The sequence below is a fragment of the Hyla sarda genome, chromosome 3 (genome assembly GCF_029499605.1).
Source record: "Hyla sarda isolate aHylSar1 chromosome 3, aHylSar1.hap1, whole genome shotgun sequence".
Classification (NCBI taxonomy): Eukaryota; Metazoa; Chordata; class Amphibia; order Anura; family Hylidae; genus Hyla; species Hyla sarda.
Window position 1 is genome coordinate 226228081 of NC_079191.1, and position 27935 is coordinate 226256015.

General features: G+C 42.7%; 1 protein-coding gene across 2 annotated transcripts; it reads right to left on the reverse strand.

The window, feature by feature from the left end:
* Positions 1 to 4343: 4343 nt before the first annotated feature.
* On the reverse strand, positions 4344 to 27935 carry COQ3 (coenzyme Q3, methyltransferase). Of its 2 annotated transcripts, none has more exons than XM_056566166.1 (7): positions 27038 to 27228; positions 26845 to 26932; positions 24984 to 25133; positions 23977 to 24076; positions 21593 to 21835; positions 10739 to 10898; positions 4344 to 5596 (listed from the first exon to the last, which is right to left on the reverse strand). In XM_056566166.1, exons 1-7 carry the CDS (start codon positions 27153 to 27155, stop codon positions 5409 to 5411), a joined length of 1047 nt encoding a protein of 348 aa, XP_056422141.1. In that variant the 5' UTR covers positions 27156 to 27228; the 3' UTR covers positions 4344 to 5408. The 2 variants fall into 2 exon arrangements, with proteins under 2 accessions (XP_056422141.1, XP_056422142.1); XM_056566167.1 differs by lacking the exon at positions 27038 to 27228 and adding an exon at positions 27681 to 27935 and having other exon boundaries at positions 4345 to 5596.

Sequence of the window (27935 nt, forward strand, 5' to 3'; positions counted from 1 at the left end):
TTCCTCCTCAATATCATCAGGAACAGAAGAGGTCAATAACGGCTGTGGAGTGGTAACTTCAGGTAGAAACCCTTTAAAGGGCGGACTCTATCTGGCTCCTAACCATGTCTTTTTTAATTAAATACACCTGCACCCACCTGCAGCAATGATCCTATTAATACAAGCTGGACAGTTAGGTTTAGAGTAATCAGGCGCCAACCCAATTTTACACATAAGGCATTCCCTATGTTTAGTCTTAACCACTTTCCTAGGGTGTATCCTAAGAAATAAAATAACAATGAGAAAAAAATGGACTAAAAAAGAGCCATGACACTCACCCCTCCGCAAGAGACAGTATCGTGGAAGTAGTCTTGGAATCCTCACGGTCCCGTTTGGAAGAACTTATCCCAGTGGAGCTCATCTTCCTTCATACTTCTCCCTCCAGCTGCTTCAGCGTCCAGACGGCTGTCCTCTGTGCAACAGACCGTGCTCTGGAAACACTGATCTACAGCATGTGCTGTTTACAGGATAACTTGAGTCGGAGGCTAAAAGCCACTGTTGTGAAGATGTTGCTGTAGCCACAGCCAGGGCTGGCACTACCTATAGGCAAAATAGGCAGTTGCCTAAAGTGGGGGCGCCGCAATGTCTGCCACAAAAAAGTTAGACAGCCACTATCTGAACCACTCGGTCAACCAGCACCACCATAACCCCACTCTGATGTGTGTCACCCCAGTAGTAAGCTAATGACATGAGAAGGGGGTTTGTGACAGTGTGTCACCTCATTAGTAAGGTAATTACATGGGAAGGAGGTTTGTTACAGTGTGTCACCCCAGTAGTAAGGTGGGGCTTGTTAAAAGGGCGGGCCAATGGGCAGAGTCAAGGGGGCGGCAAAATTAGCTTTTGTATAGAGTGGCAAAAATCCTTGCATGAGCCCTGGTCACAGCTTCTAGTTAGCAGTAAAAAGCATCTACATTTTGTTTAGGGGCAAGGGTAGATTATAATATGGGTGGTTTGGATTACTGCCTGGGGACCATGCCAATTAAAACCACCTATATTTAGTTGTGACCCTGACTTCCCGGGGTGGAGTGTGCATTAATGACATTGCTAGCCCAGGAATCTCCTAGGTGGGCACCACTTTTTGACAGAGCACAGAGCCATCCATCGTGCAACCCTGTTTGATTTTCCAGATGACTATACATAATACATTTTGAATATTGGACTTAAAGGAAAACTGTCACATCTTTTCTCCCGCACTATCCACAGGTATTGGTGGATAGTGCGGGAGATGCTGATTTAAACTGCAGAGCAGTGTTTCCCAACCAGGGTGCCTCCAGCTGTTAGAAAACTACAACTCTCAGCATGCCCGGACAGCTGTTGGCTGTCTGGGCATGCTGGGAGTTGTAGTTTTGCAACAGCTGGAGGTACCCTGGTTGGGAAACACTGCTGCAGAGGGAGAGCAGAATACAGGAAGACTGGCAGAAGCAGAGTCCCGGCCAGGCTTCATGTGACATCATGCCTGCTGGGACCCGCCTCCTTCCACCCCCTCAGAAAGACAGTGCTCCTGAGCTAATGAAGAGGGATAAAAAAAAGGTATTTCCACAGCTTTTAAACCTCAATAAACACAGGGATAGGCATAGTTAGAGTAAGGGACAGATGGCGAGGGGGATCAGGGAAAGTTTAGATGAAGACAGGTACTCTTTAATTTCTCTTCAAAAAGTTTAGTTAAAGGGGTTAAATGTGAATAACATTTTTCCCTAATTCTCTTAAACTGCAAGGGGTCTCTTTTACATGGTCTCTAATTTTGTGTGATTCCTAGCTTTTTTTTTTAAGTCACTATGGGATAAAGAAGAAAAAATATAGTTGATGAGACAACTAGATACCAGTCCTCAAGGTATATGTGAAGGTATAGTAAAGAATAGAAGGTGATCCAGATATCAATTAAATATATTTATTTACAATTTATTTACAATTGTTTGTAATCCTTGCATCTATCCACATCTATTACTTTATTCCAAAAAATCCAACCGATTACAGAATTTCATTTGCAACTGCTGGAGACCTCAACTTTGGGACCACAGCTACCTCACTGCTACTCTACGCGAAATAAGCGCTTGATCACACGAGGCACACTGCACACTCACCCACCGCTGCCCTGGCTATACTGCTCTGTTTGCGCCATCTGATCCCATCAACCAAGGACCCTCGGCATACCTGTGAGGCCGGAGCCATCCGTGCCAGCCGCAGACCTTGAAAGCAAGTCACCATCAACGTACCCACCGCGCTACATACAGCATCGCCAGATACAGGAGACAGAGACCGATACTGCCGGAGGTCTGATACTCCCACACTGCATCACCGAACAAGCTTCTCCAGTGCCGACAGCGATACCAGCAGGTATAAGGGTGGTGAGTGGTGCTTTGCACCGGACTTTAATATTCTCCCCATTATTCTTGATACAGTTTGCAACACTGTACCACTAACGGCTGCCATACCGTATACTGACACTGTATCACCAACACTGGATACGCAACATTGAAAAGCTATTTACTGAGACTGTTTAAATACAGTATAATCCGTTGTCAGCATAGCATATCCAGCTATTGGATTCGCTCTATTGTACTTTCAAGAGACATTTGACCAACCGAGCAGTGAAAGCACATTTACAGTACCTCTTAATTTCAATATTATACTGAAGTATAGATGCAAGCTTTTATTTTTATCTTTAATATATTTTTAATATACTGTTTTATTTTAATTTAATATTACGCTGTGTCAGTGTCCCATGCAAGGGCCCTGCAGGGACATTAGATACCAGTGACCACCATATACTTCCTAATAAATATATTTAATTGATATCTGGATCACCTTCTATTCTTTACTATACCTTCACATATACCTTGAGGACTGGTATCTAGTTGTCTCATCAACTATATTTTTTCTGCATTTTTTAGACCTTTGGGTGAAGGTAACACCAGTTCACCTCAGGTATATGTTCCCACTGAGTGAGCTACACTATCTTTTATATTGTACTATGGGATAAAGTTCTTGACATTCATGTCATTTAGGTAGGCAACCAAAACCTTAAATTGGGATCTCAATCCTGCCCAAACAACAAAAATATCCTCCATGAAACACATGGTCTATCTATGAATTCAACGAGATTCTGCTGTGTGCACACAGAATTTCCGTGCCAGATGTTTCTGGCGCAGAAATTCTGAATTTCATGTCTGCAGAAAGAAGAAACCTGTTCCTTCTTTCTGCGGACCCTGCACGGAATGCATAACCATCTGGGAGATGGCACATTCCCGTGCGGTCCTAGCACCTGCATATTATGCCAGCATCCGCAGTCTCCGGAATGTTTGTACTGAGATTTTCTGTGCCTTAGAGGTTTTCTCGAATCGACCCTTGATGTAAGAATATAACCATATATAAAACTTATCATGTATGGAAGGAAAAAACGCCACAACTTTCTGAGAACAATAAAAAGCAAAACAAATAAAGAAAAAAAATACATTTATTATCTTCTCTACTATCAGCTAAGCCGCAAAATGAAGATGCAGCATTGGGGGTCACTGGCTAATACAATACATTTTTACATGTCTTCTTTCTGTAGAGCACTGTACCGTGAGAGTTATTTGGCAGCCCGCTCATCATATGTCTTTATTTGCCCTTGCCAGTTCAAATGAAGCTCATATTACAGCAGAAATAGCTACAGTCAGTAAATCTATTCCTGTGCCATGTAACAGATCTGCCCAGACTTACAATATCCATATGTCCTTTTTGTGTGATGTTAAGCTATGCAAATTATAGCCTTGAAACTGTTAGGAATAAAATGTTTGCCAAATGTATTAATGATCACAGTTCAGACTGAAAAGTGACACACAGTTTACCATAGCTTTAAAGGGGTACTCTGCCCCTAGACATCTTATCCCCTATCGAAAGGATAGGGGATAAGATGTCAGATCGCGGGGGTCTCGCCGCTGGGGACCCCCGGGATCTCGGCTGCAGCCCTCACCTGTTGCGGCTTTCAACAGCGCTGGAGGCTCTCATCCTAACGCCTCAAGACCACGGTGACATGAGATTGTGACGTCACGACTCCGCCCCGAATGATGTCAGGCCACGCCCCCTCCATGCAAGTCTATGGGAGGGGGCATGACGGCTGTCACACCCCCTCCCATAGACTTGCATTGAGGGGCGGGGCATGACGTCACACGGGGGCAGAGTCGTGACGTCATGATCTCATGTCACTGTGGTCGGGAGCCGAAGCCTCCAGCATTTCCAGAAGCCGCAACAGGCGAGTGCTGCAGCCGAGATCCCCAGCGGCGGGACCCCCGTGATCTGACATCTTATCCCCTATCCTTTCGATAGGGGATAAGATGTCTAGGGGCAGAGTACCCCTTTAAGGCCCTGTTCATACTAGGTTTTTTCAGTACTTTATAAATATCCTTCAGCATACTGTCATATATTGTAATGTATCTCATTTGTTTGACTGGGCACAATAGCTCAATCTGCTATGCTATTGTGCCCCTTCAAATTTGTGTTTACTACAAGGAAGCTGCTCGAATAGAGTCAATAGGTGAATCTGTTCAGGCCATTAAATGTAATGGGGTGCAGACAGATACCTCTAAGCAGTTAAAAGAGCAAGTGACCATGCACCTCCCTCTGTGTCTGTATAGGCTTATGGAGGCCGCTGAGGGATGTGTATGTCACACGTTCCTTCAAGCTTGTCAATCTTACAGATGATACCAGCATTCACAATGCCGAGAAGAATGGGACGGCAAGGGTGCGGGGATTCTCATTTCTAGACAATAAGGGAACAGCGGGACAAAAAGTCAATAAGTGGGTAGCAGCAATAAGGTGGCAAAACTATACTATTAAAATACAATGAATAATTTTAACATAAAGTGACCAACTATTCCATTCTCAGCCTCCTGCAGTTTACTATGTTCTATTACAATAAAATTTATATTTGCAGGTTTAGGGGACCTTTGTTCTGGAGAAAGGTGTGGGTTTCAAACGTGTAAAAGCCATAAACATCTAAGGCTGGAATACCCTGTCAAAGAAACAGTCAGATAATAGAGTACAGCTCTGAGTAATATCGGCTGTAATGGATAATCCCCTTTGTTAAATACTTAAAGATTTAATTTTATTATTAATATATAATGAATATCATTCACCCAATGATCAGGATGTCCATACCTGTTATTGGACATTTGCAAACAACATCCCTACCAGGATCAGGTAGCAACTGGTTCATTTACATAAAAAAAAAAAAAAGGACAATTCTGTACACAAAATCAAACTTGTTTCAGAAAACAACAAAGTAATCTGTATAGTACTGTGCAAACGTAATTATATCCTCTTACGATGATAGCAACACAAATGATACGCGGCAACATTTTAATGTAATGTCTACTAAGAATGCCCTTTTACATGGATGCCTGAGCTGCCTTGGGCTGATCATGTTCTTTCTCAAATTCCAGGTCTGTGGACTGCTCTTGTGCGACCATCTTCACTGCGTGAATAGCATAGTTAATGCTGGTGTCATCTAACCACCTCCAGGATCCCATCAGTGGATTGTATAGCATGCCCCTTAACATATCCACTACAAATCCATCTGTAAAAAAATAAACTAATATTAGTATTGTAGTTTGTAAAGCTAAAAACAGACATATACCCTTCCAGTTTAGCCTACGTTGGTTTAGTGTTGATCCAGAAGAAGGCAAAACTCAATTAAGGTAGAGGCTTTTCCACACTCCCTTCACAATTATTAAAAGTAAAGCTTATATATTATTACCTCCTCCCACCCCAGGACATATAGGTACATACTGGGGCAGACAACAGTGTTTGGAGTGGGATCCTGATGCGATCCTGCTCTGTAAGGCTGGGTTCACATACAGTGAGGGAAAAGAGTATTTAGTCAGCCACCAATTGTGCAAGTTCTCCAACTTAAAAAGATGAAGAGGCCTGTAATTTTCATCATAGATAAACTTCAACTATGAGAGACAGAATAGGGGGAAAGAATACAGGAAATCATATTGTAGGATTTCTAATGGATTAATTGGTAAATTCCTCTGTAAAATAAGTATTTGGTCACCTACAAACAAGCAAGATTTCTGGCTCTCACAGACCTGTAACTTCTTTAAGAATCTCCCCTGTCCTCCACTCGTTACCTGTATTAATAGCACCTGTTTGAACTTGTTATTAGTCTAAAAGACACCTGTCCACAACCACAAACAGTCACAATCCAAACTCCACTATGGCAAAGACCAAAAAGTTGTCGAAGGACACAAGAAACAAAATTGTAGACCTGCACCGGGCTGGGAAGACTGAATCTGCAATAGGCAAGCAGCTTGATGTGAAGAAATCAATGGTGGGAGCAATTATTAGAAAATGGAAGACATACAAGACCACTGATAATCTCCCTCGATCTGGGGCTCTACACAATATCTCACCCTGTGGTGTCAAAATGATCACAACAACAGTTAGCAAAAGTCCCATAACCACAAGGGGGGACCTAGTGAATGACCTGCAGAGAGCTGAGACCAAAGTAACAAATGTTACCATCAGTAACACACTACGCCGCCAGGGACTCAAATCATGCAGTGCCAGGCCCTGCTTAAGCCAGTACATGTCCGGGCCCATCTGAAGTTTGCATTTGGAGGATCCAGAAGAGGATTTGGGAGAATGTAATATGGTCAGATGAAACCAAAGTAGAACTTTTTGGTAAAAACTCGTCGTGTTTAGAGGAGAAAGAATGCAGAGTTGCATCCAAAGAACACCATACCTACTGTGAAGCATGGGGGTGGAAACATCATGCTTTGGGCTGTTTTTTCTGCCAAGCGACCAGGACGACTGATCCGTGTAAAGGAAAGAATGAATGGGGCCATGTATTGTGAGATTTTGAGTGAAAACCTCCTTCCATCAGCAAGGGCATTAAAGATGAAACATGGCTGGGTCTTTCAGCATGACAATGATCCTAAACACACAGCCCGGAAAACGAAGGAGTGGCTTCGTAAGAAGCATTTCGAGGTCTTGGAGTGGCCTAGCCAGTCTCCAGATCTCAACCCTATAGAAAACCATTGGAGGGAGTTGAAAGCCCGTGTTGCCCAATGACAGTTCCAAAACATCACTGCTCTAGAGGAAATCTGCATGGAGGAATGGGCCAAAATACCAGCAACTGTGTGTGAAAACCTTGTGAAGACTTACAGAAAACGTTTGACCTCTGTCATTGCCAACAAAGGGTATAAAACAAAGTATTGAGATGAACTTTTGTTACTGACCAAATACTTATTTTCCACCATAACTTGCAAATAAAATCTTTAAAAATCAGATGCGATTTTATGAAATTTTTTTCTCACTAAGTCTCTCATAGTTGAGGTATACCTATAATAAAAATTACAGACCTCTCTCATCTTTTTAAGTGAGTGAACTTGCACAATTTGTGGCTGACTTAATACTTTCTTTCCCCACTGTATGTTCGCCATCCGACATAGGTGAACTCTGCCTAGATCTCGACGCAACTGATGCCATAACTGATGACAATGTGCATCAGTTGACATCAGTTGTTTGGCATCCAGGGACCATTGTTTATGGATGCAAGCTGCATTCCCCTGCCTGGTGCCATCCAGTGAGTCCAACCGTCCGATGTCAAAATTGAGATAAAAATTTTTATATAATAAAATAATAATAATAATGTGAATATCACTCTTCCCTATTGAAAGTTTTAGTCGCCCCCCCCCCCTTTCCCCCCCATTTTTTTAAAAATAACATAATGTAAACAAAAACAAACATATTTGGTGTCGCCGCATGCGGAAATGTCCAAACTTTTACAATATAACAGTAAATAAACTGCACTTTAATGGTGTAAATGTGTAACAAAAAAAAAAAAAAAAGAAGAAGGATAACATGTCAATTTAACCTTAAAGAGGTACTCCGCCCCTAGACATCTTATCCCCTATTCTTTGGATAGGGGATAAGATGTCTGATCGCGGGGTTCTGCTGCCGGGGACCCCCATGATCTCCCTGCTGCACCCTGGCATTCATTTAGAGTGTCAGGTGCAGCACCAGAGGTTCGTGAAGTCACGGCCATGCCACACTTGTGACGTCACGACCACGCCCCCTCAATGCAAGTCTATGGGAGGGGGTTTGACGGGCGTCACGCCCCCTCCCATTGACTTGTATTGAGGGGTCGTGGCCGTGATGTCACGAGCGAGGCGTGACCGTGACGTCAAGAGCCTCCACCCCGCATCACCAGTCATCCGGCACGGAGCAAAGTTTGCTCCGTGCACCGGATGTCTGGGGGGCCGAAGCTGAGATTGTGATGGCCCCAGCAGTGCAACCCCCTGTGATCAGACATCTTCTCCCCTATCCTTTGTATAGGGGATAAGATGTCTAGCGGCAGAGTACCCCTTTAAGTGCACTGCGTAGAAACGGCCCACCCCAAAGTTGCAAATTATTTTATTTTTTTTCAATTTTGCCCCTACGTGTGTGTATATATATTTGGCTTCTCTGTAGAATTTGTGGTAAAATTAAACATAACAATGCAAAGTACAATTGGTCCAGCAAAAAATTAGCACTCATATGGGTCTGTATATGGAAAATTAGAAGAGTTATGACTTAAAATACGAAGAGGAAAAAAAGAATAAGAAAAAAAATTGCAGTATTAAGGGGTTAAACCTCATGAGTATAAATGACACATTATGAAGTAGCAAAAATGTAACATTTAGTTTGTTGTGCTAAACCAAGTTGCAATGCATTACACCACAGGTGTTATGTCAAAGCTCCAATCCAAAAGATCAAAGGTAATAAGCAATCTCCAGCTGAGTCCATCAAACACCTCTAACTTCTCTCCTTTCATAGTCATGGACGTAAATGTTGGCACCCCTGAAGTTTTTCTAGAAAATGAAGTATTTCTCACAGAAAAGCATTGCAGGAACACATGTTTTGCTATACACATGTTTATTCCCTTTGTGTGTATTGGAAGTAAACCAAAAAAGGGAGGAAAAAAGAAAATAGGACATAAGGTCACACCAAACTCCAAAAATGGTCTGGACAAAATTATTGGCACCCTTTCAAAATTGTGGAAAAATAAGATTGTTTCAAGCATGTGATGCTCCTTTAAACTCACCTGGGGCAAGTAACAGGTGTGGGCAATATATATATATATATATATATATATATATATATTTTAAAAAAAATCACACCTGAAAGCAGATAAATGTTCACTGAAAGCAGAGAAGTTCACTTAGTCTTTGCATTGTGTGTCTGTGTGTGCCACACTAAACATGGACAACAGGAAGAGAACTGTCTGAGGACTTGAGAACCAAAATGGTGGAAATATATCAACAATTTCAAGGTTACAAGTCCATCTCCAGATATCTAGATTTGCGTTTGTCCACAGTGCGCAACATTATCAAAAAGTTTGCAACCCATGGCACTGTAGCTAATCTCCCTCGGCGTGGACGGCAGAGAAAAGTTGATGAAAGGTGTTAACGCAGGATAGTCGGGATGGTGGATAAGCAGCTCCAAACAAGTTCCAATGATATTCAAGCTGTCCTGCAGGCTCAGGGAGCATCAGTGTCAGCGTGAACTATCAGTCGCCATTTAAACAAAATGAAACGCTATGGCAGGAGACCCAGGAGGACCCCACTGCTGACACAGACATAAAAAAGCAAGATTACATTTTGCCAAAATGAACTTGAGTAAACCAAAATCCTTCTGGGAAAACATCTGGACAGATGAGATCAAGATAGAACTTTTTGGTAAAGCACATCATTCTACTCTTTACCCAAAAACGGAATGAGGCCTACAAATAAAAGTACACAGTACCTACAGTGAAATATGGTGGAGGTTCAATTATGTTTTGGGGTTGTTTCGCTGCCTCTGGCACTGGGTGCCTTGAATGTGTGCAAGGCATCATGAAATCTGAGGATTACCAACGGAATTTGGGTCGCACTGTACAGCCCAGTGTCAGAAAGCTGGGTTTGCATCGGAGATCTTGGGTCTTCCAGCAGGACAATGTCCTCAAACATACATCAAAAAGCACCCAGAAATGGATGGCAACAAAGCGCTGGAGAGTTCTGAAGTGGCCAGCAATGAGTCAGGATCTAAATCCCATTGAACACCTGTGGAGAGATCTTAAAATTGCTGTTGGGAAAAGGCGCCCTTCCAATAAAAGGAGACCTGAAGCACTTTGCAAAGGAAGAGTGGTCCAACATTCCGGCCGAGAGGTGTAAGAAGCTTATTGATGGTTATAGGGAGCGACTGATTTCATTTTTTCCAAAGGGTGTGCAACCAAATATTAAGTTAAGGGTGCCAATAATTTTGTCCAGACCATTTTTGGAGTTTGGTGTGACATTATGTCCAATTTGCTTCTTTTCCTCCTTTTTTGGTTTAGTTCCAACAGACAAAGGGAATAAACATGTGTATAGCAAAAACATGTGTTACTGCAATCCTTTTCTGTGAGAAATACTTCATTTTCGAGAAAAATTTCAGGTGCGCGAACATTTACGGCCATGACTGTACATCTAGAAGGATAGGATAGATGTTAGAGGTGTCTTAAAACTGCCCATAATCTTTTATCCTGTGGATTATAACTTTGATGCAGTCCTCATCTGTGAAAAAGCCCTGGAACCTGGTTGAGTGCAACAAACTGTATGTTATATCTGAGACTTAACAAAATCTGTATTCTTTGCTGGTCAGGGCAGAAAAATATTTGCCAGGGAGACCACATTTGTGCCCTTTGTTAATTACTTACTAGATTCAAGTAGTCTCTCGAGATCTACAGGCGATATGAACTTTTCCCAGTCATGAGTACCGTCTGGTACAAGAGACATCACCTTCTCAGCCAGCAATATTCCAAAAAGATAGGATAGCTTTGTTTTGTTGATTGTCGTAATAAAAAGAGAGCCACCTGGCTTCCAGAAAAGAAACCGATATCAATTAACATCAATATGTTCATTCTTTATGTGAAATAGTTTAGATCTTTTATGCCCTACACAAAAAAATACACAAATAAGCTAAGATACCTTTCTTAGCAACAGATATGAAATAGTCAGAAGTTAAAAAGTACCTGTCACCAAATAAACTGTTCTAAACTAATTCAAGCTATGTTCCCTAACTACTCCTAACAACCCTCCTGCCCTTAAAGAAAAAGATCCGAACTTTAAAAAGCTATGTATCATACCTTTCTTCTTGCTCACATAGTGCCATTTCACAGCAGGAGAAAGTGGGCGTTTCCCAGCAGACATGACATGACTGAAACCTGCTGGGGGACCACTTCCGCCCTCACATGGTTGCAGTGCTGTAAAGAATAGAAGACCTTAGGCTCTTTGCATGTTTCGGTCTGTGTTGCCATCAGTGAGGCTCTCCTTCAGCTGTCAGTCTGTGCAGCTTTCTGTTAGAATCTGAGGAGCATTCACTTTCTGTGCAACTGTCAATTAAGCTCAGTGCAGAGAAGCTCCTGCCAGCCCGGAAGGAGACCAAACTCACTGTATTAATTGTGGCAGGGAACAGAACAGAGCCACCTAGTGGCAGTTTTTTATATTAAATTTTAAACATATTTATGTGGATATGAAGATAGAAAATTAGCAGGCGGCACTCCAGGATCTTTTCACGTTCGCAAGAATGCTTTCTCAAGGTAGTGTGGGTAAAGGGGAACACCCTATTTAACCCACTGAACACCAATTGTCTCCAACACTTAATTAAACCCACATGTGTATACATAACAAATGAGTGAAAAATACATTTAAAAATCCATATAACAATTTTTTCACATTTTCCTGTAATAGAAACACATGATCATACAAAAAACATCTATATACAATTTTACAAAAATGAGGACAGATCATTGCGGTCATTTAGACCTAAGATAACAGTTGCATTTGTCTTCAAAAGCCAGGTTGCTTCTGCTTGCAAAAACCTGGTATGTTTATCCAATTCGCTATCCATATGGTGTTATGCACTGTAATCCTTGTCAGGGTATAAAAGAAAGCGCTTTATATGGAAAAAGAAGGAACAAATAAAAATATCAACAGGGTTAATCCTATGAGGTGGACATAAAAAATAAAAAAAAACTCAAAAAAAGAGTACATTTGTAGGTAATTTATGTTGTGCAATAGAGATGAGCGAACTTACAGTAAATTCGTTTCATCACAAACTTCTTGGCTCGGCAGTTCATGACTTATCCTACATAAATTAGTTCAGCTTTCAGGTGCTCCCGTGGGCTGGAAAAGGTGGAAACAGTCCTAGGAGTGTCTTTCCTAGGACTGTATCCACCTTTTCCAGCCCACCAGAGCACCTGAAAGCTGAACTAATTTATGCAGGATAAGTCATCAACTGCCGAGCCGAGAAGTTTGTGACGAATCAAATGTACTGTAAGTCCGCTCATCTCTATTGTGCAATAATAAAACTCACTATTAACGGTTAGATAAAATATAAAAATGATTATATTACACAATATTAATATAGTTGAATTAATCGACACAAAGCCATATAACAATATATATGTATGCAATACTCAGATTTGGCCACAAGATGGCTCTCTACCAAACACTAATTACCCTATCACCTGGACAACAATAGAGGGCAGATGACTAACTGGTCATACAATACAACATGGGAGATTTATGCAATGTAAAGACAATTAGGTATACCAGATTATTGCTCTGACAATATAACCAATCTTAGATATTTGGTAGTGTAGTCCTCCCAGTTACCTGGCTTGATATTAATTCCCCAGAATATGGATTCCAAGGCAGAGACTTTCCTCTGAGTCAATTTAGATGCAATATTCGGTAATATGCATCTTTACCGAATAGCACTAAATACTGACGTAGCTCCTTTAACACTACGCATCCACAATAAACCAGGCCACGACTAAATTTCAAGCCAGTTAATTTAACAACATTTCAGATAATAAAATCTATACATTACCAGATATCTAGGTTTTCAGCCTCCAAGGTAATGATATGCTAGGAAGTTCTTTGTGATGAGACTTTCTGATAGATATCTCTCAGGGAACCTATTTCCCCTCCTGACTTGGACACAGGATTTTGTTTTCTTTCTTATCTGACCTATCCACCCATAACAACAACATGATGACATTCGGTGGGTGTGCCTATGTAGATTGGGACCTAGTTATTCCTAGGTTAACCACAGAGGGCAGTCTAGGATAAGAAATGGACTCTACAACTGGCTATATTCACTACAATTGGGATATATCATATGACCATATCATAAGAAATGACATGGAATATATTGTTTAGCAATATCTGGCATAACAGTTGTAATAGACAACAATCTTGCTAATCATATTAATATTACATTGATTACAGTATAAGACCTTCATTTCAACCTTTCGCTGAGTTCATACATTTCACTGGTAGTTTTGGGGGAAGAAACTGTGAAAATTGCAGACTTGTTTTGCCAAAGCTCAAACTCCATAGGATAAGTATTGTTTCAGGTCAACATACACTTTAACCCCTTCCCGCTATTGGACGTATGCATACGTTCAGGCGAATTACACGTTCGCGCAAATGGACGTATGCATACGTCCAAGCGATCTCCTGCTCTGCTGCGGGCAGCGCAGGAGATCGCGGGTGGGACTCAGCTGTCAATCACAGCCGGAGTCCCACCGCAGCTGCCGGGGCCGCGATCGCGCCGGTCCCGGCAGCATTAACCCCATAGATGCCGTGATCAGTCTGATCACGGCATCTATGGTGTTTGCAGGGGGAGCGCTCTCCCCCTGCCCATCAATCGCGGCGCCGCGATAAAATAAGGGGGATCGGGGGTGTCCAAGACACCCTCGATCCCCCTTGAAGAGATAGGAGTGAGGTGGCAGGGTTGCCACCCCTCCTATCCCTGCTATTGATCGGCGGAGCGGCCGACCAATAGCAGACTGGGGGCGGGGGGGTTAAAGTTCGGTTCCCCGCGCTATGCCCGCCCATCGGTGTCCGGGCACAGCGGGGGGAACCGTGTAGTAGCGGCGGCGGCGATCACGGCGGCGGTGGAGGTGAGTATGGCGCCGCGTGTCCATAGTCTGTTGCCTAGCAACATCTGCAGGGCGACAGTTTAGAGAGTGGTCTCTAAACTGCCGCCCTCCAGATGTTGCAAAACTACAACTCCCACCATGCCTTGACAGCTGTTTGCTGTGTTGGCATGCTGGGAGTTGTAGTTTTGCAAGATTTAGAGGGGTTCAGGCTAGAGATCACTGACAGTGGTCTCTAAACTGTAGCCCTCCAGATATTACAAAACTACAACTCCCAGCATGCCCAGACAGCAGTTTGCTGTCTTAGCATGCTGAGATTTGTAGTTTTGCAACATCTGGAGGGCCACAGTTTAGAGACCACTGTCAGTTATCTCCAGCCTGAACCCCTCTAAATCTTGCAAAACTACAACTCCCAGCATTCAGGAACAGCAAATGGCTGTCTCGGCATGCTGGGAGTTGTACTTGCGTGCATCCAGCTGTTGCATAACTACATCTCCCAGCATTCTCTTTGGCAATCAGTACATGCTGAGAGTTGTAGTTCTGCAACAGCTGGAGGCACACTGGTTGGGAAATACCGAGTTAGGTAATAGGTTCTATTACCTAACTCAGTATTTTCCAACCAGTGTGCCTCCAGCTGTTGCAAAACTACAACTCCCAGCATGCACGTTCTGTCAGTGCATGCTGGGAGTTGTAGTTTCCCCCCCCCCCCCCTCCCATGTGAATGTACAGGTTACATTCACACTGGCGGCGGATTACAGTGAATTCCCTGCTTCAGGTTTGAGCTGCAGCAGCCGCAGCTCAAACTCCTAGCGGGAGACTCAGTGTAATCTGCCGTCAGTGTGAATGTAACCTAAAAACACTACACTACACTAACATAAAATAAAGAGTAAAACACTACATATACACACGTACACTGCCCCCCCCACCACCCCCCCTTCCCCCCCAATAAAAATGAAAAACGTATCCTACAGCAGTGTTTCCAAAACGGAGCCTCCAGCTGTTGCAAAACAAAAACTCCCAGCATTTCCGGACAGCCATTGACTGTCCAAGCATGCTGGGAGTTTAGCAACAGCTGGAGGCACCCTGTTTGAGAATCACTGGTGTAAAATACCCCTATGTCCACCCCTATGCAAATCCCTAATTTAGGCCTCAAATGCGCATGGCGCTCTCACTTTGGAGCCCTGGCGTATTTCAAGGCAACAGTTTAGGGTCACATATGGGGTATCGCCGTACTCGGGAGAAATTGCCTAACAAATTTTGGGGGGCTTTTTCTCCTTTTACCCCTTATGAAAAGGTAAAGTTGGGGTCTACACCAGCATGTTAGTGTAAAAAAATAACATTTTTGTACACTAACATACTGGTGTTGCCCCATACTTTAAAATTTCACAAGCGGTAAAAGAAAAAAAGCCTCCAAAATTTGTAACGCATTTTCTCCTGAGGACGGAGATACCCCATATGTGGGCGCAAAGTGTTCTGGGGACGCACAACAAGGCTCAGAAGGGAGAGTGCACCATGTAAATTTGAGGTCTAAATTGGTGATTTGCACAGGGGTGGCTGATTTTACAGCGGTTCTGACATAAGTGCAAAACAATAAATACCCACATATGACCCCATTTTGGAAACTACACCCCTCACGGAATGTAACAAGGGGTACAGTGAGCATTTACGCCCCACAGGTGTCTGACAGATCTTTGAAACAGGGGTCTGTGAAAATGAAAAATAAAATTTTTAATTTACACAGCCCACTGTTCCAAAGATCCGTCAAATGCCAGTGGGGTGTAAATTCTCCCTGCACCCCTTATTACCTTCCGTGAGGGGTGTAGTTTTAAAAATGGGGTCACATGTGGGGGGTCCACTGTTCTGGCACCACGGGGGGCTTTGGAAATGCACTTGGCCAAATTCTCTCTCCAAAAGCTCAATGATGCTCCTTCTCTTCTGAGCATTGTAGTTCGCCCCCAGTGCACTTCACGTCCACTTATTGGGTATTTCCATACTCAGAAGAGATGGGGTTACAAATTTTGGGGGGTATTTTCTGCTATTATCCCTTGTAAAAATGTAAAATTTGGGGGAAAACAAGCATTTTAGTGTAAAAAAAATTTTTTTTTTTTTACACATGCAAAAGTCGTGAAACACCTGTGGGGTATTAAGGTTCACTTTACCCCTTGTTACGTTCCCCAAGGGGTCTAGTTTCCAAAATGGTATGCCATGTGTTTTTTTTTTTCTGTCCTGGCACCATAGGTGCTTCCTAAATGCGGCATGCCCCCAGAGCAAAATTTGCTTCCAAAAAGCCAAATGTGACTCCTTCTCTTCTGAGACCTGTAGTGCGCCAGCAGAGCACTTTTCATCCCCATATTGGGTGTCTTCTGAATCGGGAGAAATTGGGCTTCAAATGTTGGGGGGTATTTTCTGCTATTACCTTTTTTTAAAATGTAAAATTTTTGCTAAACCAAGCATTTTTGGTAAAAAAAAAAATTATTTTTTTTACATATGCAAAAGTCGTGAAACACCTGTGGGGTATTAAGGTTCACTTTATCCCTTTTTACGTTCCTCAAGGAGTCTAGTTTCCAAAATGGTATGCCATGTCGTTTTTTTTTGCTGTCCTGGCACCATAGGGGCTTCCTAAATGCGACATGCCCCCAAAGCAAAATTTGCTCTCAAAAAGCCAAATATGACTCCTTCTCTTCTGAGCATTGTAGTTCGCCCGTAATGCACTTCAGGTCAACTTATGGGGTACCTCCATACTCAGAAGAGATGGGGTTACAAATTTTGGGGGGTATTTTCTGCTATTAACCCTTGCAAAAATGTGAAATTTGGGGGGGAAACACACATTTTAGTGAAAAATTATTATTTTTTTTTTACATATGCAAAAGTCATGAAACACCTGTGGGGTATTAAGGCTCACTTAATTCCTTTTTACGTTCCTCAAGGGGTCTAGTTTCCAAAATGGTATGCCATGTTTTTTTTATTTGCTGTTTTGGCACCATAGGGGCTTCCTAAATGCAACATGCCCCCAAAAAACCATTTCAGAAAAACGTACTCTCCAAAATCCCCTTGTCGCTCCTTCGCTTCTGAGCCCTCTACTGCGCCCGCCGAACAATTTACATAGACATATGAGGTATGTGATTACTCGAGAGAAATTGGGCTACAAATTCAAGTATAAATTTTATCCTTTTACCCCTTGTAAAAATTCAAAAATTGGGTCTACAAGAACATGCAAGTGTAAAAAATGAAGATTTTGAATTTTCTCCTTCACTTTGCTGCTTTTCCTGTGAAACACCTAAAGGGTTAAAACACTTACTGAATGTCATTTTGAATACTTTGGGGGGTGCAGTTTTTGTAATGGGGTCATTTATGGGGTATTTGTAATATGAAGACCCTTCAAATCCACTTCAAACCTGAACTGGTCCATGAAAAATAGCGAGTTTGAAAATTTTGTGAAAAATTGTAAAATTGCTGCTGAACTTTGAAGCTCTCTGGTGTCTTCCAAAAGTAAACACTTGTCAATTTTATGATGAAAATATAAAGTAGACATATTGTATATGTGAATCCAAAAAAAATAATATTTGGAATATCCATTTTCCTTACAAACAGAGAGCTTCAAAGTTAGAAAAATGCAAAATTTTCCATTTTTTCATCAAATTTTGGGATTTTTCTCCAAGAAAGGATGCAAGTTACCACAAAAATTTACCACTATGTTAAAGTAGAATATGTCACGAAAAAACTATCTCGGAATCAGATTGATAAGTAAAAGCATTCCAGAGTTATTAATGTTTAAAGTGACAGTGGTCAGATGTGCAAAAAAGGGCTGCGTCCTAGAGGTGAAAATGGGCTGTGTCCTTAAGGGGTTAAATAACCCGTAAAATACACACAGATGAGCTTTTTAAACAATAGTGGCTTATTTGTAAGCTCTTATATTGGGTTTCCAGACATCTGGACTAGAACTTCCATTGTTATTATTCTCCTTGTAAACAAGTTTTATTATCTGACTACCTTGGAAAAGAGGGCAAAAAGGTGAGGTCAGCATTATAACCAGACCTGACAGAAAACAGGAAAATTCTGACTTCAGAGCCATGATCTAGGAATTCTATAAGCAAAATAAAATATTCTTGATTTATATTTATACTAATTATGGATACGCCCGACATCCAAGAAACCGGCGACATCCTTTTCCTGTGCATAACGAATATAGATGTTCTCTAAACCTATGGAAAAGTGGACGGATAGTTTTGCCAATATAGCATTTCAAGCGCGGGCAAATGATAGCATAGACTACAAAGTCTGTACAGTATGTAATAAAATCTGACACTGTATGTCTTACCGGACCTAACTGAATGGCTTTTAAAGTATATAGTTGTGTACAGAATGAACAATTTTGGCAGTGGTAAGTGCCTTTTGGCAAATCCTGCTGTAACCAAGTCAGTTTTCTATTCCGGTCTTGAAAAGCACTTCTAACTAGCTCGTCCTTTAAATTTCTCATCCTCCTGAAGGATATTATGGGGCGCTGCTCGGGCAGTTCCGTCAGATCCTGGTCGGACTGTAGAATGTGCCAATTCTTGTGAATGGCACGCTTAACACAGTCCGCTACGGGATTGAACTCAAAAGAAAATACTGCACGTTTATTTTTATTCCTCTCCTTACCGCTCTTCCCAAAAATCTAATTTTTCCTTTCCTGTTTGTTGGCCCTCTCAAAGGCTTGATTAATAATGTTTTCACTATGACCTCTATCCCTGAGTTTCTGCATTGATACAAATGCCTGCTGGAGAAAAACCGCATGGGAATTGTTCCTTTTTAGTCTTAAAAATTACCCATATGGCAGTGAACTAGGGGTGTTACCTAGATACTGCCTACCACTTAAGGGAAAGTGTCTGCTAATTACACAAGGAATGCTATATTAAAAGTTTTATTTGGTGATGTGCATGCACCCTTACAGATAATTAATTTGGTGAAATAGAATTATAATTTTTTTTTTTTTATATCTATCTGTCCTAAAATATTTAGCCAACTACAGGGTCACTATGGTTATTTTACCCCAATGATCCACCTGGCTCTCCTGTCTAACCAACCAATTTTAACCACCTTAGAGGGAGTTGCAGGGATATTTAAATTACGCGCGCCACGCACGAGCACTGTGCTCGCTCTCTGCCCATTTCATATACACGCTACCCGGTCAGCAGTGGTCCGAACGTGCCCGATGTGAGTTCCTGGACTACATAGGGTGACACCTAGTGGCCAGGATTTCAAACGTAAAATAAACAGTGAGTTTTTTTTTTTAACAACATGTATTACAAAAGATTTTTTATTTAGGCATAATCTAATTTAAAAAAATTAAGTTTTATGAGAGTACCCATTTAAACTGATTTGTAAATTACTTCTATTTACAAATCTTAATCCTTCCAGTACTTAGAAGCTGCTGAATACTACAGGGGAAATGGTTTTCTTTTTGGAACATAGAGCTCTCTGCTGACAACATATGTTTGCTATGGGGATTTTCTCCTACTCTGGACAGTTCTTAAAATATTGACATCATAGTTGACATGTTTTTAATTTTTGAAGATATTAGAGGGCTTCAAAGTATAGCAGCAATTCTCCAAATTTTCATGAAAAATTCAAAATCTGAATATTTCTGTAAGGAATAGCATCAAATGAATAGGAATAGCATCAAAATGGAGGAGAAAACTCAAAATCTCATTTTTTACACTAACATGGCTCAGAAGGGAACAAGCGCCATTTGGCTTTTGGAGAGAGAATTTAGCCGGAATCGTTTTTGGGGGCCATGTGGCACTTACAAAGCCCCCATGGTGCCAGAACAGTGGAAACCCCCTCCTGTGACACCATTTTGGAAACTACACCCCTCAAAGAATGTAATAAGGGGTAAAGCAAGCATTTACACCCCACAGGTGTTTGACACAATTTTGGGACAGAGGGCCATGAAAATGAACATTTTTCATTTTTACACTAAAATGCTGGTGTAACCCTTAATTTTTCATTTTACAAGGCATAATAGGAGAAAAAGCCCCACAAAATTTGTAACCCAATTTCTCCCAAGTATGGAAATACCCCATATGGGGATGTAAAGTGTTCAGGGGGCGCCCCGCAGGGCTCAGGAGGGAAGAAGCGCCATTTGGCTTTTGGACAGAGAATGTCTGGAATGGTTTTTGAGGGCCATGTCGCACTTATAAAGCCCCCCATGGTACCCAGAAAGGGGAAACCACCCACATAAGACACCATTTTGAAAACTAGACCACTCAAGGAATGTAACAAGGGGTACAATGAGCATTTACGCCCCACTGGAGTTTGACAAGGGAAAAGTGGGCTGTGAATTTGAAAAATGTATTTTCATTTTCACGGACCCCTGTTCCAAAAATCTGTCAGACAACTGTGGGGTATAAATGCTCACTGTACCCCTTATACATTCCTTGAGGGGTGTAGTTTCCAAAATGGAGTCACATGTGGGTGTTTTTTTTTTTTTCTTTCTTGCGTTTATGTCAGAACCACTGTAACGATCAGCCACCCCTGTGCAAATCACCAATTTAGGCCACAAATGCACATGGTGCGCTCTCACTCTTGAGCTTTGTTGTGCGCCCGCAGATCACTTTATGTCCATATATGTGGTATTTCCGTACTCAAAAGAAATTGCGGTACAAATTCTGGGGTCTTTTTTTCCTTTTACCTCTTGTGAAAATATAAAGAATGAGGCAAAACCAGCATGTTAGTGTAAAAAAAAAATACACTAACATGCTGGTGTCGCCCCAACTTTTCTTTTTAATAAGGGATAAGGGGAAAAAGCCCACCAAAATTTCTCCAGAGTAGGGAAATGCCCCACATGTGGCCCTAACCTGTTGCCTTGAAATGTGACAGGGCTCCGGAATGAGAGTGCTCCATGCCCATTTGAGGGTTAACTTAGAGATTTGCATACCCTACGGCAGTGTTTCCCAAACAGGGGTGCCTCCAGCTGTTGAAAAACTGCCGTGGCTTTCTGGCCACGAGGGGAGTTTTTGTTCTGCAACAGCCAGAGGCTCCAGTTAGGAAACAGTGCTGTACAAGCTGTTTTTAAATATTTATAGGGGAGGGAGACTGTGTAAGGGTGTGTGTATATGTAGTGTATTAATCTTTATTTCACTGCTGCTGCATAGGGGTGATTGGTGTTGTCTCGGACAGCACCAATCACTCTTATTTTACCGGGCCACCAGGGACCCGACTGGCCCGGAAATGCTGTGATTCGCCGGTCAAAATTGAGTCTCAGGACCCTCCTGGGCAATATGCCAGGATGGCTACTGTTAGATAACAGCAGCCATTCTGGGCTGATCACCGCGTCCGGAGAAGCGGTGATCACGGAACGCAGCAACATAAATGTACATCGTTGTGCGCTAAGTGACGCTAAACAGCGCCGTACATTTAAGGCGTTCATCCTTATGGGGGTTAATATAGTGTTTTTCACAGCCCAATGTGGTAAAAACATCACATACAATATATGAAAGTAAATGAAACCTGCCAAAGATGAACAAGTATTGTCTAAGAGTATGGCCATACATACATAGAGGCTGCATGTATGCAACTGAAATATCTATGTTTCCAAGTAAAACATTAAAGAACAATCCCATGAGAAACCATGGCAACTCATACCTTTAGTACTTTAAAGCAACTTTGGATAAAAGCCTCTACATCATTCACATGTTCTACAACTTCGGAGGCCACAACTGCATCAAAGCCTTCCATGTTGTCCTCCACAATATCCTCCAGTGAACAGTTTTTGTACTGGATACGTTTATCTAGAACAGGATCAAATGATTTGTGCAGTTCTCCAGACTTAATGTTATCTTCTAAAGGATCTATTCCAGTGACAGCAGCACCAAGTCTACCCAATGGCTTCAGAAGAAATTGGAAAGAGAGGAACATGTAGGTAGAATAATAGCAACATTTTTTTTACAGGTTATACATTGGAACATACAGGTTCATACACATACACACAATAGGGAAACATAAATACAATAATGAGCCTTGAGCTTTTTACAGATTACTGTAGTTTAGGGTTTTAGAGTCTCTTAAAAGGGAACCTGTCACTAAGTTTTACCCTATATATCATGTGTTCTACCATGCCTGGATGTCTGCTGGCACGTCTGTAAGGGTATGTTCACACTGAGGAATAGGAGAGGAATTCTGCTCGCTTATTCCTCTCCAATTCATTCAGCAGTGCCATACCCCATAGTATTTAGATAACTTTCCTCTCCTCAGTTCACACTGAGGAAATTCTGCTAGCGGAATTCTGTCACAGAATTACGTTCCGCATGAAGAATGAACATGTTCTTTCTTCATGCGGAATTCGGTTCGTAACTCCATAGAAGTCAATGTAAAAAATGTTGGCAGTCTGCCACGCTTCCGCGCGGAATTTGCGCATTACTGTGTGTCCTATCCTCTTTCATTTCCGCAAGGAAATCAGAGTGGAATTCCGTGTGAATTCCGCGCGCAGTCCGTGCAGAAAAAAAGCGGCATTTTTTTGCGGATTTTTTAAGCGACCATTCCGCTCACACCTTAACCAGTATGAACATACCCTAAATGTGGAGGGAAAAACTTTTATAAAAGTCACACACAGTATGTAAATTAGGCCCAAGTAGACATTTGGGAGTGCGGCTTCCTAAAGCAGTGGCAGTGCCTCAAGCTGTAATCTAGCAAAATACTTTGTGTAAAACCCGCTTCATGAGGTCATTTTTGTGAATGTACTGCTCTTTGCCTCCTCTGTGTCATTACTGGCAAGTTACATTCTCTGTTCATTCCCTCTCCCTTTCTGGTCCCAATATGTCACACGTTCAGGTCAGGAAAGTCAGCTTGTACAATGAGGCTGTCTCAAGCTGATCATGTGACATGTTAGGCCAGAAAGGGAGAGGGAGTGAGAATAGAATGCAAACTGCTGGGACGACATGCAGGATAAAGAGAGCGGATGAATGAGCACACAGATCACAGAAAGTCTTTTGTTTTCAATACAAGTATATTGGGATATTAAATACATTTGGGCATGGCCCTTATTTAGCGGTAATTTCATCTCCTTAAATAAATCTTTAATGACAAATGAAACAAACACTTATTTTTACAAATTAAAAAAACAAAAAGGTTAAAAAAATGGTAATTTTGAAGGAAGCCTTGGGCTGGAATCACAGCTTTTTGAGCCAAACACAGTGAACACAGTGCTGTTTGTCCTTGTTATTCCTCCTAAGGATATGTTCACAGGTACATAATCTGCTGTGGATTTTACATTGTGGAAATTCTGCTGCAAAATATGGGAAGCAACAAAAGCTGCTGTGGATTTTCTGCAGTGGATTATGTGTGAATGTATCCTATGGGCCTGACCACAATGCTAAACTTTGCACGCAGCAGAGTCCCACTGTATTTAAGGGGATTCGGCTGCAGCATTCACACTGCGCAATTTCCGTGGGGAAAAATTTCACAGAGGAAATTTAAGATTCAGCACCCACCAAAAGAATAAACATGTTCTTTCTTCTGGCGGAATTCTGCCGGACTGCATTAACATCTATGCGGCCACTGCAGGTGGATATTTAGCAATGTGGACAGGCCCTAAGTTTATAGATAAACAACAGGATGAGAATTTCCTAACCAGTGTGCCTCCAGCCTTTGGCTGCCAGGGAATGCTGGAAGATGTAGTTTTGCAACAGCTGGAGGCACACTGGTTGGGAAACACCAGTGCCCACTATTTAGGGACACACACATAATTCACAAGGAAAATATTAATTAATACATTGCCAACAGAATAACAGAGGAATGGCATGATGTTCTTAAAGGGGTACTCCGCTTTAAACATCTTATCTCCTAAGAGGTTAGATTGCGGGGATCCAGACAAGAATGCATGGGATGGCTACATATAAGAGAGCATCTCATGTAACTAAAGCTGGAGGTTACAACGATACATAATAGGCCAGCTCTGACCATGGGAGGAAGACAACCAAGGCTACTATATACAAATTAAAAGATTTATAACATTTTTTCTAATAGTTTACCTCAGACAGCAGTCCACCACCACAACCAACATCGAGCAGCTTGATGCCAGACAGAGGGCTCCCAACATCATGCTTATGGCTCTTACTCATCAGAATGTCTCTGCAGACAACAAGGTTTTTAGTTGTGTTAAGAACAAAAATATGTCCTGGAATGTAAATATGACAAAATGCTTACTAAGATTACCCACAGCAATATACTTTATCAAAGCCTCTGTTCAAGCTGACTGCTGGAGGACCTTAAAAATGGGCATACATATTAAATGTTCTTATACCCCATGACAGAACCTCCTAGCAGTCTAGGAGCATGGAGGCCTTAATGGCTGTGCTCCATTGGAGGTGAAAGAAGATCAGCCTGATGGACAATCTAAGAAGAAACGTATAGTGGCTTTCACCGGAAAGTAGATAAAAAATGTTCCACTATATGTAACATGAATGTCTTTTCTCCTCCCTTCAGTGTGAACAGCAGAGTAAAATACAAAATTCACTTAGGTGCTAGTGCCGTCTCCTACTGCTTCTGTTGTTTTAATAATTCAGCATGATAGAATTCATCATGCCCAGTACTTAGTTGTAGCCACTGCCAGAGGCATCTCAGTGTCCCCTTAAAAATACACACATACACTTAAAGGGGTACTCACCTGCCCAGTGTTTGGAACAAACTGTTCCGAACACTGGAGTCGGCACCGGGAGCTCGTGACATCTTATCGCCACTCCCTCATTGCAAGTCTATGTCACGCCCCCTCCCATAGACTTGAATTGAGAGGGCGGGCGTGATGTGACGAGGGGGCGGGGATATAACGTCACAAGCTCCCAGCTCCAGCGTTCGGAACCGTTTGTTCCAAACGCTGAGCAGCGGAGTACTCCTTTAACCAATCCGAGCATGTCTTTGGGGGCGCGGGGGTCAGGGCTATTGTCTTTAATTACATTTAGTGTCCTGTACAAAATATTACAAATGCCAGCTCAGGAACAATTGTCGTTTCATACACTTTTATATTCTTTACAGAGCACACCTTACGAATGGAACTCGTATATCGTTCAAAGCATGGAGAGCACAATATACTCCTTCTTCATCCCACCATTTTGCTGACCATGCCTGGAATTTCTTCATTTCCACAGGATCCACCGTTTGTGATGTACTGTATGGCCGCCTTACACAGCAACTGCACAAATATTACAACTTCTTATTAATTTCATAGACACATTGGTAGACAGACAAAGAGAATGCCAAACCATAAGCCAGTAATGTTCACAACAAGCAGTTCTAAAATGTGTATTTCCATGTACAACTGATCAAATTACACTGTCCTTTCAGTTCTTACACAAGTCTTCATGAACATGGCCATTATACAGCAAATGTGGTGTTACAAAAAAAAGATAAAATGTCATGCTGCAAGCATTAAAACAAAAAAACGAAAACACATGTACGCCACTCCCTTGGTGTTTCCGGTATCATGCTCCGTCCTCCAGCGCAGTCTTATTCCTTGTTGCTGTGGGTCGACACGTCAGCCTGCCGCTCAGCTAATCGCTGTTCCACCTTGGCCAGTGATAGGCTGAGCGACAGTGTGACATACTGAGCCCAATACATCACACTGCTACTTAGCCTATCACTGCCTGAGGCTAGACATTGCAGTCTCATGCGCCGACACCTAGCAACAAGGAAAAAACAAACAAACTGGGGGATGGAGCTGGATACCGGAGGTACTGGGGGAGTAGCGTGAGTTACATCTGTTTCTTTTTGTTTGCATGTCAGCAGCCTTAGCAGATTTTTTTTTTTTTTGTAACACCCCATAACCCCTTTAAAGATGTACTCCGGCCCTGAGACATCTTATCCCCTATCCAAAGGATAGAGGATAAGATGTCTCACCGCCCCCTCCCATAGACTTGCATAGTGGGGGAGGGGGGTGACGTCACATGGATGTGGAGTCGTGACATCACGATACTCCGGCCCTGTGGTCGTCACCTGGCTGTTTGTGAGCTGGCACCGCGGCGTGCAGCTCAAGCAGGTGGGTGGTGAATACAAGATTGCGGGGGTCCCCAGTGGCAGGACGCCCATGGTGAGACATCTTATCCCCTAGCCTTTGGATAGGAGATAAGATGTCTCAGGGCCGGAGCATCCCTTTAAAGGGGTTATGTGGTGTTACAAAAAAAATTATAAAATCTAAGGCTGTTGACATGCAAACAAAAAGAAACAGATGTACCCCTTTAAATACTGTACTTCTATAAATTTCCTACAGATTTATATGGAAACCATTTGAAAAAAAAATAATCAAGTACCATATTATGCAGATATTTTCCCTTAGAATCCTTACTAGCGGAGTATCTTGGTACAGTACAGAGGGACCATACTCCAACACATAGAGCACCTTCATCTGCATACTATAGACAAAGACTTCATATCTCAGAGTATAGTCCAAGCATGCAGCATTAAAGGGGTACTCCACCGGAAAACATCTTATCCCCTATCCAAAGCATAAGGGATAAGATGTCTGATCCTGGGGGTCCCGCTGCTGGGCCTGCAGCAGCGGTGACCGAAACACGGAAGCATGGAGTTTCCGTGTAGGTGACGTCACACCACGCCCCCTCCATTCATGTCTATGGGAGGGGGCGTGACGCTAGTACATATCCATCATACCTCCTCCCATAGATATGAATGGAGAAGGCGTGGTGGCTGTGGCCATCAATCATCCGGCACGGAGTGGAGTTTGCTCTGTGCACCGGATAACTGGGGTGCCGCAGCGGGGATTGGGGGGTTTCACAGTGGCGGGACCCCACAATTAGACACCTTTTCTGGCAGAGTAGCCTTTAAATCATGCAACTGACACTCCTTTACATAACTTCACAAACAGCACTGTAAAAAACAAAAAAACTTACGTTCTTCTATCTCTGGATGCAGTACTGACATTGCCATCTGTTCCAGCCATTTCTGAAACCCTCTGAACAGTAGGTGGAAGGCACATGGCTATCAATATAAAGTCAAAAAGCATCGTATTAGAGAAGACTAGATCTCCAATGTTCAGACCCCAACCATTGCTTTCTGCAAAATATAAACCCCCTTCCTGGATACCCCTTTCAAGCGCGAGAGAAGACAACCATCTTCTTGATGCACAGGATCTATGGATACTGTAAGTGTTCATACACCCTAAGGGTAGGGTCACAAGGAGCACATCTGCAGCGTATTTCATGCTGCAGATGCGCAAGCTCCCTGCTGCGGCTGGGTAGCTCTTTGTCTGCTCATAGCGGATGCACACAGTGGAAAATCCACCGCTATGAGCGGACACACAGAGCTACGTAGCTGCAGCAGGGAGCTTGCGCTTGTTAGTGCAGCCAGCGCATCCGCAGCGTGAAATGCACTTGGTGGTTACCTAGCAGTGTGCCTCCAGCTGTTGCAAAACTACAACTTCCAGTATGCCTGGACAGCCGAAGGCTGTCCAGGCATGCTGGGAGTTGCAGTTTTGTAACAGCTGGAGGAGGCACAAACTGGTAGTGACTACAATACAATACAATAAAATATAAAATTGTTGGGGTGGGGAAGTAAAGTTGTCAGGCTCAACACTCCCCCCCCCCCCCCCCGACCAAGGACTTATGGTATGTCCCATCACTACGTCATAAAGCAGCACCAGTAACTGTTAACCCTATAACAGCTGGCTAGAACACAATACAATGTTCTGAACGCCTCCTCCCTTTGGCGGCGGTCCCGCTGTCGTTACCTAGGCGGCATCTGCTATGTACGGCTCTGCTAAGCGCAGCTGCCCCCACACGGGTCCACAAGGAGGCCATGCCGCTATTCCAGCCCGGACCTACAGGTGACACCTTCCGGGGTCAGGGCGGAGGACAGAGACTGAACCCCAGCTGCCCCGGAAGTAGTGCCGTACGGGCCGCGTTCACTACGCGGCTCTAGCTGCTAGTATGACCGCGCTGAAGCTGTGCTAGGCTCCCGCCATGACGTCCTTCTGCCTCTGTTC

Coding starts and splice junctions, on each gene's coding strand:
- COQ3 (XM_056566166.1), bottom strand. CDS start 27,155: ATGAAATACGCTGCAGATGTGCTCCTTGTGACCCTACCCTTAGGGTGT. Junction 24,077..24,983: donor ATACGAGTTCCATTCGTAAG/GTGTGCTCTGTA, acceptor TGTTGTCTGCAG/AGACATTCTGATGAGTAAGA. Junction 21,836..23,976: donor GTGGTGGACTGCTGTCTGAG/GTAAACTATTAG, acceptor TTTCTTCTGAAG/CCATTGGGTAGACTTGGTGC.